This window comes from Camelina sativa, chromosome 19, assembly GCF_030686135.1.
Source record: "Camelina sativa cultivar CO46 ecotype springtype chromosome 19, ASM3068613v1".
In the NCBI taxonomy this organism is placed as follows: domain Eukaryota; kingdom Viridiplantae; phylum Streptophyta; class Magnoliopsida; order Brassicales; family Brassicaceae; genus Camelina; species Camelina sativa.
Window position 1 is genome coordinate 12,561,008 of NC_141898.1, and position 18,525 is coordinate 12,579,532.

The window sequence follows — 18,525 nt, forward strand, 5'->3', positions numbered from 1 at the left end:
CATATGGAGCAATACATATGTAGATGATTTTATTCCGCTGCAAGGTATCAACACTATACTTGCACTATCGAGCCATGCTGTAAAATGTATATGATCTGGATATTAAAACTGAAAAATATATGATCATAAACAGATTACGTAAACGTAAGAAATTAAGGGCATAGCTCAATGTAAGAAATTAAGGGCATAGCTCAACGTAAGAAATTATGGGCATAGCTCCTATCCATGTAACTAGCTAAGATAGGTTATTTCCTTCTTCTCCGGTCCAATATATCAAGGAAGTGGCGCGAATCAAAAATTTGTTCTTAAGAAAGTGCCAGTGGTGTATTAACTAAAAGAAGTGCTGAGAATAAGTCCACTGAAAATTGTGTATGAGTGTCCAGGGATAACCAAAGAAAGGTAACCGAGGAGTGGTGAATAATTTACTTGTAGAGTTAGGTCAAAGATTCACAGCTGATTTGCTACTATACCTGACCTTGTACAAAAAAAAACAAAAAAACAATAATGCAATTAAACATTTGAACCAATAAAAAGTAAGAATACTAGGTGAAAATTTATATCTTGTGTACAGAGCCGGCCGTAAGCACAAAAGCAGCTGCTTGCGGCCCGATACTTATAAATAATCTTTCGGCCTTAAAATTAGCAAAATTCTTTATAGTGTAGTGGTAAGGAACTACAAAAAATTGTTGGAGGTCTCTGGTTCGACTCCATTTACAGTCAGTTTTATTAATTTTGTTTGATTCATTAAAGATAATCGGCCAAAAAAACTTTGGGTTTGTGGCCCATATAATCTGTGCGACGGCTCTGCTTGTGTACTACTATTTTATATAACATTTTCAACCATACCCCTTTAATCTTCATCCGCCAAAACTATTCAAAGTCTTCTTACACAACAATAATGATTTAAGAGATATATCATATACGTAATGTTAGTTGTGTTTAACTCAATCTCTATAGTCAAAATTAAAGCTTGCATTATTATTTATTCCACTGTTATTAGTCAAGCAAAAGATTATATGATATTTAAAAGAAAAATATACATTTATATGACTCCATTCATTTCACTCTTTATAGCAATGACTCCGATACCCTCTTCCTCTTTTTCTTTTCCTCCCATCATCTTCCCTTATCAACTTAGAGACTCATAAAGCTCCTCTCTCATCTTCATCATAACCTAAAACCAAAAAAGAAAACAGATCTTAGCTTATCAGATCTTGATATCATGGATCCTATCCTCGGCTTTATGGGCACAACAAACATCTCACATAACACAAACCTTATGATCGCCGCCGCAGCCACCACTGCTACGACCTCCTCATCTTCCTCGTCATCCTCCGGCGGTTCGGGGACTAACCAGTTGAGCAGGTACGAGAATCAGAAGAGAAGAGATTGGAACACTTTCGGACAGTATCTACGCAACCACCGTCCACCACTTTCTCTCTCTCGTTGCAGTGGTGCTCATGTTCTTGAATTCCTCAGGTACCTCGACCAATTCGGCAAGACCAACACTACAAGAAAACATGCTTTTTCCGACTACAAATGGCGACGACATATGTAGTCGCCATTTTTAGCCACTATTTAGCGACTATTTGGCGACAATTTTACGACTACAAAAATTTAGTCGTATAATAGTCACTATTTTGCTACTACTTACCGTAGTCGGTAATTTAGTCGTAATTTAATAACTATTTTATGACTATATTGTATAACAGAACATATAGTTGTTAAATAGTCGCTAAATTAACGACTAAGATGCAACTCATGGTAAAGGTCGCCAATAAGTCGTATATCAGTCACTATTTAAGAAAATATAAATTTTCAAAATTTAACTCCAAAACCTTAACCAAACTCCAAAACCTAAATTATAAACTTAAAGTTTAAATCCTGAATATTTAATTCTTAATATTAGAAATTATTTCTTAAACCATAAAACTAAAACATAGCCATTCTTATATATACATAAAACCAAGCTTTAATGCTTAAAAGAAAATCTAATTTTTCAAAACTTAACCCCAAATCTTAAATCTTAACCCTAAACCCTATACCCCCAAACCCTTAACCAAACTTCAAAACCTAGATCATCAAATCTAAATTTTGAAGTTTAAATTCTTAATCTTATAAATTAATTCAAAAACCATAAAACCAAACCATAACCATTATATATATGTATATAACTAATTTTTCGAAACTTAACCCCAAAAAACTATAGTTTTCCAAATCCTATATTTTTATCAACACACTTAACCCCAAACCCAAAACTTATGCTCAAAAACCCTTAACCTTAAATTTAAAACCTTTATAATTCATGTATAGAAATTAAATCATAGATCATTCACCCAAAATATAGCCATTGAATATCTATAAAACCAAGATGTAAAACTATTTAGTATTTACATATAAATCAGTCTTTCCAAAAACTATATACTTACAAAATTTATTAAACTTAGTCATTTTAAAACCTAAAAAAAAATATTTTTAAATCTAAATCAAGTCTAATATTCTTCTAAATTTCAAAACCCCAAGTCCCAAATCATAAATTTCAAATGTCATTTCCTGAATTATGAACCCAGAATTGCAAAGTATATATGTTTTGATCCAACAAATTACTCTTTAAATAATGAAAGCTTTTTATTGGATGATATGTAAACACATGGATTACACTATCAACCGTTGATTAATTTAATCCAACGGACAAGGTTTTTTCCAGCTCTTGTTTCTCTTTCGTCTCCTTCACGAGGGATTGCTTAACTTTCTCCCCTTCTCTTCTTTAGCCGATTAACTTTCTCTCCTCCGCCCGCTGTTTCATTCTATTCGATCTTCATCTTGTCGTTGTTTTCATCCTCTCAAGTTTTTAGATCTGGTACCAGAGCATTTTTGCGGATCTCAGATCTCGTAATTACTCACGCTCTGGAGTAGCCTTCATTCACTGTCGAATCCCTGAACATGAGGAACCTACCCGTAAAGACTACTTCCGAGAACGAACCAAATTACTTGATGCTGACCGCTCTGAATACAACACACCGTCGAAGGTAAGTGTGTGTGTGGTTGCTTTCGTATTGAAATTGATAAAACTCAGAATTTTTTTTCCACTTAGTTGCTCTATACACTTCCTTTGTACCGAGTATGAAGCCAGTCCGGCTTAATTTTGATCGAATTCGTGTGCTTTAAGCGTTTTCGATTCTCTGTGGTGTTTACTTTTGGAGAAGAAGAGTTTGTTTCATTTTCAAATTTGTGTGTTCTTAGTGACTCAGGGTTTGGTGGGGCTTCATCATACGGAAGCTCATGTAGTCATACATCAAGCATGAAAAAGGATAGTGATGGCAATGACTCTCCAAGGAAGCTAGATTTGGATGGTTTGACTCCTTTCGAGAAGAATTTCTATGTCGAATCGCAGGCTGTGGCGGCTATGACTGAGGCAGAAGTTGAAGAGTATCGTAAGCTGAGGGAAATTACTGTTGTTGAGATATTACCAAACCTGTCAAGAGTTTTCGTGATGTTGGCTTTCCTGGTAAGCTGATTTCATATCCAAAAGAACTACTACTGGATTTGACTTCTGTTTCATTTGATTTAGACTGTGATCAGTTTCACTTACATGTCTATGTAAGTTCTTTTGTATATATCTACTGATAAGAGTTTTTTGATTGGCCTAGATTATGTTTTGGAAGAGATTAAGAAGGCTGGTTTAACTGAACCTACTACGCCTATACAATCTCAGGGCTAGCCAATGGCAATGAAGGGACGTGATCTTATTAGCATTGCTGAAACTGGCTCTGGAAAGACTCTTTCCTACTTATTACCTTCAATCGTCCATGTCAATGCCCAACCAATTATAGGTAACGCTTGAGTTCTGCTCGTGAAGTTCTTGTTCCTGGTTCTTGTTCGCTGTTAAGTTCTTTTTCCTGGTTCTTGTTCGATGTTACAGATTAAAATGGACACTATTGAAGTCAGTAACCTGAATAGGCAATATCTATTTCGTCCTTCTCATGTTGGGCGCTCCAGGGCTAAGGTATATTTGCTTGAGCTAAGTCCAAGGGAATCCAGTTCATAAGAGAATTCATGTGACCATATAGACTCACAGTTGTTAACCAAAGTTGTTTGGGTTTATTAAATCGAGTTTAGGAGGTATATGTGAGCAACCTGAGCTCATTCTCCCTCGCTTCAAGGTATGTAAGCAGCCTGAGCTCATTCTCCCTCGTTTGTGTTTGTTAAATCCAGTTTATGTATATTTAAGCAAACTTATTTCTTCTCCAGCTCAGCTAATTTCTCTCTGATGGTGTCATTAGGCAATCTGAGCTCATTCTCCCTCGCCTTAAGTTCCTTAAGAAATGCTTCCATCAGCTCAGCTTCCTTTCTCCTTGTCTCGGTCTTTGCAGTTTGCTTCAGGTCAAAATCTTCAACATTCATCTCAAAAGCAAAAGACTTCTTGGGAAAGCAAAGCAACCTCCTTCTCCGTCGCTTCAAACATTAACCCTTGATGTTTGTGCATTTCCAATATTTACTTTCTTTTTTTAGTAGTATGATGTATTCTTTGTATTCTTATTTTTAACTATGTTTTTAGTTTTATTTTGTAATACAGTTTTTTTTGATATTATGGTCTCATAATAATAAATATAGTATTTTTTATTTTTAATATCAATTCATTCCAATAACTTATATATATTTAAAAATAATTAATAAAATATATATATTATCAAAATAGTATATATATATATAATGCTGTATAAATACAATATTGTTTAAATACATAATCATAAATTAGTCCTCAATTAGTCACTAAATTTGGTGACTACATTATGACTATTTAGAATAGTCGTAAAATAGTCGTAGTGTAGTCGTTAAATTTAGTGACTATATTACGACTACATTTACGACTACGCAAAATAGTCGTAATGTAGTCGCTATTTGGCGACTAATTTTACGACTATTTATTTTAGCGACTCTCGATTTACGACTACTGGTTTTAGTCGCTATTTAGTCGTAACACACTGTTTAGCGACTAAATAGTGACTAATAGTGCAGTCGCTATTTGCTTGTTTTCTTGTAGTGCAAGGTATAACATTTACACTTACATATGTGTATGTATCTTACATTTAAATACTCTCTGTGATAAGTTTTCACTTAACCAGATCCAAATAAAACCCTATATATGTCTAATATATTTGGGTTTCCTTGACCTAAAAACCTAAAACCATTTTTTTGTTATAGTTGGGAATATGATTCTTATAATAGATGTGTAGTAATATAACAAACGAGATGAGTCTCACTAATTAAACATTTATTTAATCTCACTTAGCTAGGTTCTATATGATTTCATCTATCATCACCGACAAATAGTATTGCAATATGATTGTTAATTGTATTTATTCAAAAAGTTAACTCAATCATTATATGAACATAAATAAAATATAAAAGATATGTTCTATGATTCTTACTGTGATGATAGTTGTGTATATGCTATGATGAATCGTCCTAGAAATGTTATAGAATGAAATTTGCTGATGAAGTTAAATCACCAACTTTGATCTTGTATCTCCAGGTTCACACACACCTGTGTCCGTTCTTTGGACACCCTAACCCACCAGCACCATGTGCATGTCCACTTCGACAAGCGTGGGGTAGTCTGGACGCACTCATTGGCCGTCTTAGAGCCGCTTTTGAAGAGAACGGTGGTTCACCAGAGACTAACCCTTTTGGTGCACGAGCCGTTCGACTTTACCTAAGGGAAGTGCGTGACTCGCAGGCTAAAGCACGTGGAATCAGCTATGAAAAGAAGAAGCGGAAGCGACCTCCTCCGTCTCTACCACCGCCTCAGCCCGTGATTTCAACTAGCCCTAATTAGCACTAAGTCATGAGTAAGATATTTCAATGAGTACGTTTGTTTACAACTTCTATATATAGTATTTGTCAATGACGTCGAACATACACGAGCTATTTTAAACTCACATGCCCTTTTCTTCCTAATCCTTTATTTGGCAAGCTAAAGAATTTTTTTTTTGTATTAAATAAATTTGTAATTCTTTTGCTTGGCCTCACATAAGAGTGTCCTCACATAACGTGGATACATAATTATTTTATGTTTGTTTTTAATATACCCTAGGTTTTCACCCGCGGTACACTGCGGGACTAAATTATAAATTAATATATTTTTAATAATAATTTTTAATTTATTTACTCTTCAAATTCCTAATTAATTAAATTTTTTCTAATTAATTTATAATTTTGTTTAGAATGTTTTTTCTTCTTCTTACGTTTTATACAGTTTATAACCTAATTACATTAAATTTGTTCTTAGATAGAATATAAAATTTTAAAACACTTAGTTTTATTTTCTATAATTAAACAAAGGTATATGCCTATATGGTATGTTAAGTTAATTTTCCAAACTATGACTACAAATCTATAATATACGAAATAAACTAATAGTTTTAGTGTTGGTTCTATAGTCCAAACCCGCCATGTTAGGCGAATCACGCAATATGTTCAACGATTTTTAATTTGCAAAAACTCATCATACGAAACCCATGAAAGTAAAATATAGTATGTTAGGCTAAAAGTCACTTTTTATCAAATCAGTTTTTCAAATTTGTATACATTTACAATTATGTTTGTTACCTTTTAAAACACTTAGTTTCTAATATAAGTAGAATTTATTGTGTTTATTAAATTAATTATTTAACGTCAATAGCATATCTGTAAATAAATGTCAATTTTATAATTTATTTTATAAATATTCACAAGTTTTACCATAGCACTAAAGGACCATATTATTTTCATTTTTTTACGAAATTGAACTACCAAAAATTGTAGTTATGTTGGTTCATTATTTCATTTACTGCATGAGTAGTTAAAAAAATAACATACAGTACATTTCGTATATGTTGCAAGAAAATGCATAACTAAAAAAAAAAATTTACGGTTTACCGTTTACCAATGCATCGTATTTTTTTTTAACAAGTTCAGTCAACCAAATAAATCCATGCGTTTGCTTTACGCTATTCAAGGGTTTTTATATTTTACAATACTCATTGAAGTTTTCGATCAAAAAGAAGCTCATTAATTCGATTATTTCAAAACTATATCTCTATAAATTGTTTTTTATATGTATCACATTATATATACAAGAACTAACTAGTAACTACTAGTAATGTTTTGTGGACGTGGGACACTATATTAAGTTTAAAAAAAAAAAAAAAAATTGCGATCGCCAATGCAAGGCCAAAAATATGGATTAGTAAATTATATAGTAGTACTAATTAGGTTTGATTGTCTTATTGACTTATTCTTATATATACTACTTAAATTTTTCATAATTGGCCTCTCCAATCGTAGAACCAACTTATAATATAAGTTGAATATTATTGTAGTTTCGATAAGACGTGACAAAAGAAGATTTTGCAGAATCAAATGGTTGTTCGTGTCTTTTCATGCTAGTGTGCGTGCGTACGTATGCCTTCATTTGTAGCGTCTTAATTTGGTAGGGAATTGGCAAATCATTCAGTTTCAGTTTCTTGTCCTTGTTACAAAAGTCTTTGCCTTTCTTTTTTTTATAAGATATACAAATATTCTTGTATCGGTAAATTCTGTATCTCATTTAGCATCTGACTATTTTATTTTGTGCTAAGCAGCATCTGACTATTTACGTTTTCATTTGATTGCGCTTAAAATTTACATGTTATATATTGTGTAAAATATCTTTATAGTCTAGTTGTAAGACTCTTCAAGTAATATTTTAGATCTTTACCGTAAGATATTGTATAATGAAACTAGATCTTTGGTATTTAACACTAGCATTGACGATGAATATTGCATGAAACATAACACATACGAGTTCACATGGAAATAGTACGAAGACAACAAATTTGCTCCTAGTCATATTACAAATTGGTGTCAATAAACAACTATTGTTAGTCAATTAATTATATCGTATAAAGAATGGTGGCATAACAACATAAAAAGGGAAACATTACATTACATAGGTGAAGAAGATTTGATTGGTGGACCAAAGCGGGTCAGACGGCATCACACGCTCTCACCGCCTCATTTGTCATTTCATGTCAGCTCTTCTGCTCAAACGAAACAATAATGGAGAAAGAAAAAAAAAACTAGTTTGCCTAAAAGACAAGTCTTTTCTCCTCCGTTAGATCTTCAAGACGTGGCTCAATCTCTGCCCTACTTGTTTTCCTCCTCTCTTCTCGGACTCGGAGTTAAGTTTTGAGTCTTTTGACTTGTTTCCAATTTCCCATTCAAAATGTATAAAGCCCATTTGTTTACAGGCTTCAGCATCAATACAAGTTGTTTTAGCATCAATACAAGTTGTTTCTTTTTGAAACTCTCACGCATGTGTATGTAATGTAGCAAGGATGGAGATTTCAAACTTAGGAAAATAAAAGTCTACTCATTCTACTCTTAAGAAAAAATGAACCATATGGATGGATTAACCACTTTCAAAAACGTGTGTTTTGGTATTTGTCCATTTCGGTCTATTGAAATTTGGTCATTATAATTAAAAAACCTAACAATCATTACATTTATGAACTAGTTTTTTTAGGGTTTTGTTTCAATGGACAAATTGTTCACTAAATTGTAGTGAACAATTTGTTGTGACATACCAAAACATATTATGGACAAGTTTTGGATGAACAAATCTCAAAACACCCATTTGAGTACTATATTGTGTAAAAGTAGCAAGTCCACAAGATTTTCAAAGAAAACGATAAAATTAGTAAAGTTCCTTAGACTAAAACATAAATTGAATAAAAACAGTTTCTTGTAAACAACATAGAAGAGACTAAAAAAAGAAATATCGTAGGAATCATTTGTATTTTTCCATATATATTTGTTTTTTTTTCAAAAAACTTAAAACATATTTTGGATCATATATAAAAAGATAAATTAAAACCATACCACCCCAATTGAGTAACTTTTGTAGATAATAGAACTTTCGAAATATTCACTAAATTTTTTTTTTTCTTACTTAAATTACCTAACACTGTATAGATTACTCAAAATTGTTAACTTTTGTTGTGTATATACCTACCTAACTATAACTCTCAAGTCTCAAGTATATTAAAATCGGGACAAGTCAACCATTTGGACATCTGTAACCAAATCGAATCATTTATTTTCGAGAAATTTGACTGTATAACCAACAAAAAATCTTTAATTCATTTGATAACTATTCTAACCATAAAACTGTTATATACTCTATATTTTCTCTATTAATCACAAAATTACCCTTACCATTACCACCATTTATCACCATCTCCTACCACCATCATCCACCATCCACCACCACCTCCAATCACCGTTCACTATCTCCGGCCACCGTGCACTATCTCCGGCAACCGCGCACCACCACCTCCGACCACCGGCCAGCAACCACCTCCGGTCACCGGTCGGCTACCACCTCCGGTCATCGGCAGGCCATCACCTCCGGTCACCGGCCAGCCACCACCTCCGATCACCGGCCGGCCACCACCTCCGATCACCTTTCTCCACCACTTCTAACACCACCTACCTCCACCACCTCTAGCCACCTCCGGCCACCTTCCTTAACCACCATCAAAACCCCACTTGATAATTATTTCTACCCGTTATACTATTTATTTAATTTTTTGAATTATTATGCTATATTCTTAATTATATACCAGAATTTGGTTAGTAGGTAAATTGGCCCTTTATTTTCTTCCTAGTAACACTCCACAAAAGACCATAAATTAAAAAAAAAAAGAAAAAAAAAAAAAAAAATAGCGTAGATCCCCAGAGTCCATACAAACACACACCCACAAAAGTCATACTATGAGTCATTAATTAAAATAAATAAATTTTTTTAACTCTTCATATTTTTTCATGTTACAAAAACAAAAAAAAAGATCACCGACACATTACTAAAAATATAATTTAATTTCAACGAAACAAATAATTAAATTCAATGAAAAAAAAAAAAACGACGCTTTTTTATTTATTTATTTTCTTTCTTTCTTCACTCTCTCATTGCCTTTGTGTGCTTTTGTTCGTTTGAATCCCAATATAGACTTAAGGAACGAAGGAAGGAAGGAAGAAGAAGAAGAAGAAGAAGAAGAAGAAGAAGCAGTCTCTGAAACTTCATCATTAAGATCCGTATCTCGCTCTTGTTTTTTCTCGATCTCTCTCTCTCTCTCTCTACTTTGAATGACCTCCCCACGATTTTAGCATCTCTCAATCTTGATTGTTCTGTTTTGTATTCGTCTCTTCCAAATCTCTAAGCTACTGACTGGTGAGTGATTCGCTTTTTCTTATCCTCTCTTTAATATATCTCTTCATTCCTTTCCTTAGCGGAACTAGGTTTTTTTTTTTAATTTCGTTTTACGCTTTGCGTAGTTTTTTGGAAATTCCTAAATTGATGTTGAGATGCGATTTCGATTTCGATTTTTGTTTATGTGGTGAGTTTGTGTTGTGCGTGATTTGTGTCGTAGCGTATTTTTTTCATAATTTGATACTTGTTTGAATCAGATCTCCATGATTAGCAAGCAACTTTTTTTTAATGGCATTGATCAGGATCTATATATGTTTGTTTTCGTAGAATCTCTTGGGGTTTCGAAGTAATCACTAAAATACACGAAAAGGATTGGAGATGAGGGGGAGATCAGATGGAGGAAAGAAAAAGCCAGTGATTGTTTTAGTCTGCGTTGCATCAGTAGTACTTGTTTTTGTATATCTCTTCTTTGGCTCCTCTAACCATGGAGCTTCAGCTATTGAGTATGGGAGGAAACTTGGGTTGGGTGGTGATGACGATGATACCAAAAAGGATGAGTCTTCTTCTTCTACCTCGTTTTATGTAGAAGATGGAAGCAATGATGGTTTCACACCAAGAAGCTTTCCTGTGAGTTGTGTTAGATGATAATTTACACGCTTGTTCGTTTGATTGATGATTAGACATTGTGGTTTAATATATTTTTTTTTTTTTTTTCTTTGCAAAGGTGTGTGATGACCGGCACTCAGAGCTTATTCCCTGCTTAGATAGGAATCTTATATACCAGATGAGATTGAAGCTTGACTTGTCTTTGATGGAGCATTATGAACGCCACTGCCCTCCTCCTGAAAGGCGATTTAACTGCTTGATTCCTCCTCCTCCAGGATATAAGGTCGGTCATTTCCTCTGGCTCTGGTGGATAAGGTCTGTGTCTTGACTTATTTTGAAGCTGTTTTCTTCGTCAATATGTGTAGATTCCAATCAAGTGGCCGAAAAGCAGAGACGAAGTTTGGAAAGTGAACATTCCTCATACTCACCTTGCGCATGAGAAGTCTGATCAAAACTGGATGGTTGTCAAAGGTGAAAAAATCAATTTCCCTGGTGGAGGCACACATTTTCACTATGGTGCTGATAAGTATATTGCATCAATGGCAAATGTAAGGCAGTCCAGTTACTATAGATTATGTGCAACAGAGATATTCCTTTCTTCAATTACTGATACCAATCCTGGAAATTGTAGATGCTTAACTTTCCAAACAATATTTTGAACAATGGGGGAAATCTGAGGACATTTCTTGATGTTGGCTGTGGTGTTGCGAGCTTTGGCGGTTATCTTCTTGCATCAGAAATTATGACAATGTCCTTGGCACCTAATGATGTTCATCAGAACCAAATCCAATTTGCTCTTGAGAGAGGAATCCCCGCATACCTCGGTGTTCTAGGGACCAAGAGGCTCCCATACCCGAGCAGATCCTTTGAACTTGCACATTGTTCACGTTGCCGAATTGATTGGCTTCAAAGAGATGGTATTCTTCTTCTCGAGCTAGACAGGGTGCTAAGACCTGGTGGCTATTTTGCATATTCATCTCCAGAAGCATATGCACAAGATGAAGAGGACCTCAGAATTTGGAGAGAAATGAGTGCTCTTGTGGGGCGTATGTGTTGGACAATAGCTGCGAAAAGGAATCAGACTGTAATTTGGCAAAAACCTTTGACAAACGATTGTTATTTGGGAAGAGAACCTGGAACCCAGCCTCCTCTTTGCAATTCTGACAGTGACCCCGATGCTGTTTATGGTGTAAACATGGAATCCTGCATTACTCAATACAGTGACCGTGAGTTTCATTCTTCTCCTTTCTTTTCATTGACAGAGAACACAATTCCGTTTTGTGATATTGCATATCTGAGAACATGAATGCACACTGAATCATTTTCCAACGTTTATATCAGATGACCACAAAGCCAAGGGAAGTGGATTGGCTCCATGGCCAGCTCGATTAACCTCTCCTCCTCCTCGGCTAGCTGATTTTGGCTATTCTACTGACATGTTTGAGAAGGATACAGTAAGGCTCACAACCTTTTTATTTGTTGCAGTCCAAGCTCCATAAATATGTCTATATAGAGGTTGTATAAACCGTAAATATTGCTTGTCCATTCAGGAAACTTGGAGGCAGAGGGTAGATACTTATTGGGATCTCTTGAGTCCAAAAATTCAATCAGACACTGTGAGGAACATAATGGACATGAAAGCAAGCATGGGTTCCTTTGCTGCTGCTCTGAAAGAAAAAGATGTTTGGGTTATGAATGTTGTTCCTGAAAATGGACCAAACACGCTTAAACTTATATATGACAGAGGCCTGATGGGCGCTGTTCATAGCTGGTATACTTCTCCTTTAACCCTTCACCTCATTAAAATCCATTAGTAATCTATGTTCCTCTGTGATTTATCTTGTGATTATATCGCAGGTGCGAAGCGTTCTCAACTTACCCGAGGACTTACGATTTACTCCACGCATGGGACATCATATCTGATATAAAAAAGAGAGGTTGCAGTGCAGAGGATTTGTTGTTGGAGATGGACCGTATACTTCGGCCAAGCGGTTTCATACTCATAAGGGACAAACAATCAGTAGTCGACCTTGTGAAGAAGTATCTCAAGGCTTTACATTGGGAAGCAGTTGAAACCAAGACAGCCTCAGAATCAGACCAAGACTCGGACAATGTCATACTCATTGTCCAGAAGAAGCTGTGGTTGACAAGTGAAAGCCTCAGAGATTTGGAGTGATGAATAAAGATGAGGCCAAAAACTGCCTCAAACATGAAAACAAAAAAAGGAAAACCACATTCACAAGAGATTTCTTTCTTAAGAGAATCTAATCGAAACATACAAACGAAGAAAATTCGTTTTATAGCGGCTATTTTAACGTTCTTTTCCTCATAAATCTTTCTTTCGTTTACATAATTCATATATGTTGTTTCATGTTTGTATGGTTCGGTAGAGATGACTAAAGTTTCCTATCAAATGAAACTCTTTTTTGGTGCAATTTATGTATTAAATCATTGATTAATAGATTTATAAACCCATTGATTATTCACTAATCATTGCTTCATTAAACCTTATCCAAAAAACTTGGATGATGAGGAATCATCTCTACAAGCTCTTTTAGAATGGAGAAAGAAATAAAGAAGAAGGAAACTTAAAAGAAGCGTGACAGTAACAAAGGCATGCGTGTTATTTACTTAGTAGTCCCCATTAGATGAGAACTCAGGAAGTAACTTTACTGTTGTTGGAAGAAATCTTTAGGTTATGTCTCAAGCAAAATTGAAGATAAGTGATTATATTCTATGAGACAAAAAGGAAATAATTAAGAATAATTGCATTTGATGATTAAGAAATTTTATTGGTCCAAAAGGAAAGCTAAAAACATGTGAAAGCATTCTACAATTTTTTTTGTTGTCTCGTGGACACAACAAAGTTGAAGCTGTTGTCCACTTCTCTAAGTTAACTCCCATAATCGATGCTCCCCCACTTTCTTGATTCTATATGTATTCTATCCAAATAATTGGTTTGAAAATTTATTAGCCTTGAGTCCATGACAATAACATCTATATTTTTTGCATTTTTATAGCTAAACTCATACATCAATATAGGCCTGGGCGTTCGGATATCGGATCGGATTCGGTTCGGATATTTCGGATTTTGGATTTTTTGGATATCGGCTTTAATATCCATTCGGATATTTAAAAAATTTGGATTGGTTTCGGTTCGGAAAATTCAAATTTCGGATCGGTTTGGATATATTGTCGATAACCAAAATTAAACCAAATTTATTGGATAAGGTTTTATTCGGATATCTTTTAATCTGATTGTATCCAAAAAACCATACTAACCAAGTATTTGAAAAAAATAGAAATGAAATAAATAAAAAGTTTAAAGTTCAAACTAGCATAAAATTATACCAATACATAAAAGTGCGACGTACTGAACATCCAAAATGAGACATAAGACCGTGTCAATAATAAAAAATAAAAACCAAAGTAAACAATGACGTATATATAGGAGTATATCTACGATTTGTGTATATTGTATATAGTTAGGTGTGTATATCTATATCAACGATACATGTATATCGTATATAGTTACGTATACATCTATCTTTATAAAGTCGTTTCTTATATTTTCGGTTATATTCGAATATCTATTGGATATCGGTTCAGATCGGATTTAATCTGATATCCAAAAATAATGAAAACAAAAACCGATCGGTTATTTTTTCAATATCGGTTTGGTTTTTATCCAATTTTTTTGGTTCGGATTCGGTTTGGATTTTCGGATTCGGATTTTATGTCCAGACGTACATCAATATTCAACGATGAATAATAAAATTTTAGAAACTAACCGGGTTAAATCATTTTTTCAAAACATAGTCGTTTTATTAGCTAAATGACTTTGTTTGGCATTTTTATATAAAACACCTAAAAATTGACAAGAAAATAGCATATTTTTTGGCATGTCTCCAAATTTCGTTTTTAAAAATTCTTTCTAGCCATGAAAAAGAAGTTGTAATCAAATTAGTTCATATCGCACATCTTGTTATGCGAAATTTCCGAAGAAATCAGATATTGTATACTCTAATCTTGAACAAAATATTAAACCTCTCCCCTTTTGTGGTCAACTAGTTCCTTCTTACGTTTAGTTTAGCTAAATTTATAGGTGACATATATGCTAAGATGCTATTTAAAATGTTAAAAAAGTACATAAAATAATTTGGGCATAACATAATGCAAAATTTTATTAGTTGTATCATTTATTTTTTTATTTAATATATCCGTATTTGTGGTAATATAATGAATAAAATATTAAATATCAATGTAAAATCCAAATGATTAGGTGGGAATAAAAGTCTATCTATAACTTGAAAAGAAATGACATACAAAAAATAACTACTGACTTCAAAAGTCTATCTATAACTTGAAAAGAACTGACATACAAAAAATAACTACTGACTTCAAATGTTAAATATTTATATGGATAAGTCATTCAAAACTCTTTTACCATTTTAACCGTACCAACGTAATAATTATCCAAAATTTTGATGTTATATATACGACAATTAATCATGAAGAAAACATTGACCGTTAAGACATATGATAAAACAAAAATAGTGTTTTCTGTTTTGTTTTTTTGTTTTCGTATTACTGTTATTGAAACCGCTGCAATTATTCTCGTTAGTGATACATCTAAGTTTTATGAATAGTACAAGACATTTAAATTTATTTTGAAAATATGAATGTGATACATACCTACAAAGTTTGGCAAACATAAAATGGTCCCCGACGTTACTATCCCCCACCTCAAAGCTGTTCATATCGGCCTTCAAAGATTGTGAAAATCAAAACCCTTATCCTCTTCTTAAAACTCTTTAAATGTTTTTTTTCTAAAGATAAAGGTGCTTTTTTTTTTTGAATTCGGATTATTGTGGCGGATAAACAATGCAGAAATATTATTTAAAAAAGTTTTTAAGTGTTAGACAGTTCGTTTAGCAAAATATATATTATTTTTAAAGTTTGTAATCCGTAAATGTTATGAACCAAAAATCAAGGAAGCACAGAATGTTGTCTTAAAAATTTTAGAAGGTTAAAGAGAACACTTTTTTTTTTTTTTTGAAAATAGAATTCATTGATGTCAGTTTTTTTTTCTTTTAACTTTTATTTTTATATTCTTGTACTTTCGACAACTTTGATCACTTATATAATTAAATATATGATTCCTCAAATTGATAGTATTGAAAGTTTTTTTTAAACCATGAAGGAGGCATAACAATCAAAAGTTTGAAGAAAAAAGGAATGATTTTTTTTTTTGTTTTGAGGAAATAAGTGAAATTTTGAATTTTATTAAAACATATTAATGAAAAAACCAATCCTAGAAATACTAGTATAAAAATTAATACTATAAAATTATATTACAAGAACTAGGTTTTGAACCCACGCTACGCGTGAGTTTACTTAATATATTTTGGTGAAAATTATATGCGATTAAAGACAAATAAGTTATATAATCTTACAAAAAACCTTAAAATACTATTAATGTAAAAAAAATTATTTCACGTAACAATTTTAAAAATTATAAAAATTATTAGTGTTAAAGAATCAAATCTAATCAAAAGAATCATGAATTAATATCGTTTTTTCTTCCACTACCTATGTCTTCCTGTTTTCTTTTTTCACATTCATTATTTTCTTACTTTTCATTTGATTGTTAAAATTTTATGATAATTTTCATCATTACTTTCACTGTCCGCTTATTCGTTATACTCTTCTTTTTCTTCTAATTTGTCACTTTCTTCCACTGAATAATCATTTAAAGTATTTATATTATTTTTAAAAATTTTATAAAGTTTAATACTTTTCATATTTGAACCTTTTAAAAGTTTTAATATTTCTAGTATCTTTAAATTTTTAAAATTTGATAATTATAATATTTCAAAGTTTTTAAAGTTAATTTTTTTTCCTGGTTTCAATACTCATAATATTTTAAAAGTTTTAAAATTTTTAAAATATGAAATATTATAATATTTAAAAAGTTTTAATTTTCTCAAATAAAAAACCGAAGTAAATCAATTTTTTTTTTAAATTTGGACGTCTGATAAGTTAAGCTTGGTGCTCATTCGTAGTTGGAAACATATTAGTCATTATTTATAGTGGTTCTCATCCATTGACTAAAAATTTTCTAGCCGATGTGAGACCGTTGTACATACACTTATTTATAAGTATTTTAATATAGAATTTTTACATAATTTCAAAAATATTAAATATTGAGATGTCTGATCTCGATTGATCATTTTAAATACTTTAATATATAAAATTCTGGAAATTTAAAAAATATTAATCTGTGACATGTCAAATTCATGTTGGTAAATTTAAATCCTATCTGGACAGGCTTAGAAGCTTATAGCTTCTACTTTTATTTAGTATAGATTAGCTTTATTTTAATTATATTTTTTATAACTAAAAATAAAGATTTAGTTTCTACTATCTATATATAGAAAACTTTACTTATTAATATGAAGATTTTGGTAATGAAAACTACTAATAAAGTTCCTGCACATTAATTTGGTGTGCCTAATTTTAAAAATAACTACCTTAAAATGGAATTTATAATTAATAATTTTGGTGGCGATTGGAGACAAAAAACTAAAATTTGGGAACAAAATTACAAAAGAGAGCATTCAGTAGTTGGAAAGCTTAGGACCATGTAGAAGTGCCACGGGCGTGATGCATAATGCATCTTCAGCGGACATCAAGGCTTTTGAAACCTTTTTAATTTGTGTGTTAATTTTCTTGTCAGCATGTTATATTGATAAAAGCATCAAGTAGAATTAGTGATCTAATATTTACAAAGGTGTAACACAAATTACATGTATGAGTAATGAGTATTATGAGTTAACAACCTAACAAATTAAGTTTAAAAGTGACATAGTGTAACAAAATAAACGTATAACTTTGTTATCAAAAGAAAAAAAAAGAGTTTGGTTGTCTTTAAAAAAATCCTTCATATTAATTAGGTTTGCACAATCTTGATCCTGAACGGATGACATGATTCACATTTGTGCTTCCACTAAATGAACTGTTGATAGGCTTTTGCTTTGTTTCTTTAATCCAAAAATGTGTTCTTGTCCCTATGGGATAGATAAACCATCCTTGCCCTATTGATTATGCATCTAGCTTCTAACTAAACACCATTATATGACAAACAAAACCTTTTCGATACCAGCTAGTTTGGAACACTTGGAAGGCTTCTTCATGTACATGTATTTGACCACACTTTCCATTCGATTTGAACATGGTGAATAGTTCAGTTGGGTCACCGTCCAAAGATTTAATTTTCTTTGCATTCCTGATTTTCCATATAAAATACACTATCCGTAAGTATTTGGATCCCCTGTATAATAAAACGGAACTACACAAACATTTTTTGTAGACTATATAATTTTAATAAGTTAGTTACAAAGTAGGTTATACATTAAATGTAGGTTTGTTACAAAAAAACGTTATAGATTAATTGGTCAATCCGTGGGCTATATGAATACACTTAAAAATATCCCAAAAAATCTTCTTAAAGAGAATATTCCAATGATTTATACAATTTCATAAATAAAATTTTTATTATTCAATGTGTTGTTGCAAAATAATAAAATATATACTGCTAGGCATAAAAATATATTTTTAAGGCGTAAAAAGAATAAAATCTTGACAATTTATCACACTTAATCGTGATTTTCGAGATCTTATTG

At 32.4% G+C, this 18,525-nt stretch overlaps 2 protein-coding genes and 1 pseudogene across 6 annotated transcripts; all 3 read left to right on the forward strand.

The window, feature by feature from the left end:
- Positions 1-1,052: 1,052 nt before the first annotated feature.
- Positions 1,053-4,630, forward strand: LOC104766241 (DEAD-box ATP-dependent RNA helicase 20). 5 transcript variants are annotated; one of them, XM_087502417.1, is made up of 6 exons: positions 1,059-3,029; positions 3,244-3,508; positions 3,651-3,833; positions 3,923-4,006; positions 4,120-4,163; positions 4,252-4,630. In XM_087502417.1, exons 1-3 carry the CDS (start codon positions 2,944-2,946, stop codon positions 3,684-3,686), a joined length of 387 nt encoding a protein of 128 aa, XP_087358543.1. In that variant the 5' UTR covers positions 1,059-2,943; the 3' UTR covers positions 3,687-3,833; positions 3,923-4,006; positions 4,120-4,163; positions 4,252-4,630. The 5 variants fall into 5 exon arrangements, 4 of the variants coding, with proteins under 4 accessions (XP_087358540.1, XP_087358541.1, XP_087358543.1 ...); XM_087502416.1 differs by having other exon boundaries at positions 4,284-4,630; XM_087502414.1 differs by having other exon boundaries at positions 1,053-3,029; positions 3,923-4,163; positions 4,284-4,630.
- An 855-nt stretch (positions 4,631-5,485) lies between these two features.
- On the forward strand, positions 5,486-5,839 carry LOC104766242 (protein LIGHT-DEPENDENT SHORT HYPOCOTYLS 4 pseudogene; annotated as a pseudogene).
- Positions 5,840-9,707: 3,868 nt separating this feature from the next.
- Positions 9,708-13,275, forward strand: LOC104766243 (putative methyltransferase PMT1). Its single transcript, XM_010490084.2, has 8 exons — positions 9,708-10,255; positions 10,562-10,861; positions 10,959-11,123; positions 11,206-11,388; positions 11,472-12,066; positions 12,182-12,294; positions 12,391-12,611; positions 12,698-13,275. The coding sequence occupies exons 2-8, from the start codon at positions 10,613-10,615 to the stop codon at positions 13,014-13,016; spliced, it is 1,845 nt and encodes a 614-aa protein (XP_010488386.1). The 5' UTR covers positions 9,708-10,255; positions 10,562-10,612; the 3' UTR covers positions 13,017-13,275.
- Positions 13,276-18,525: the final 5,250 nt, after the last annotated feature.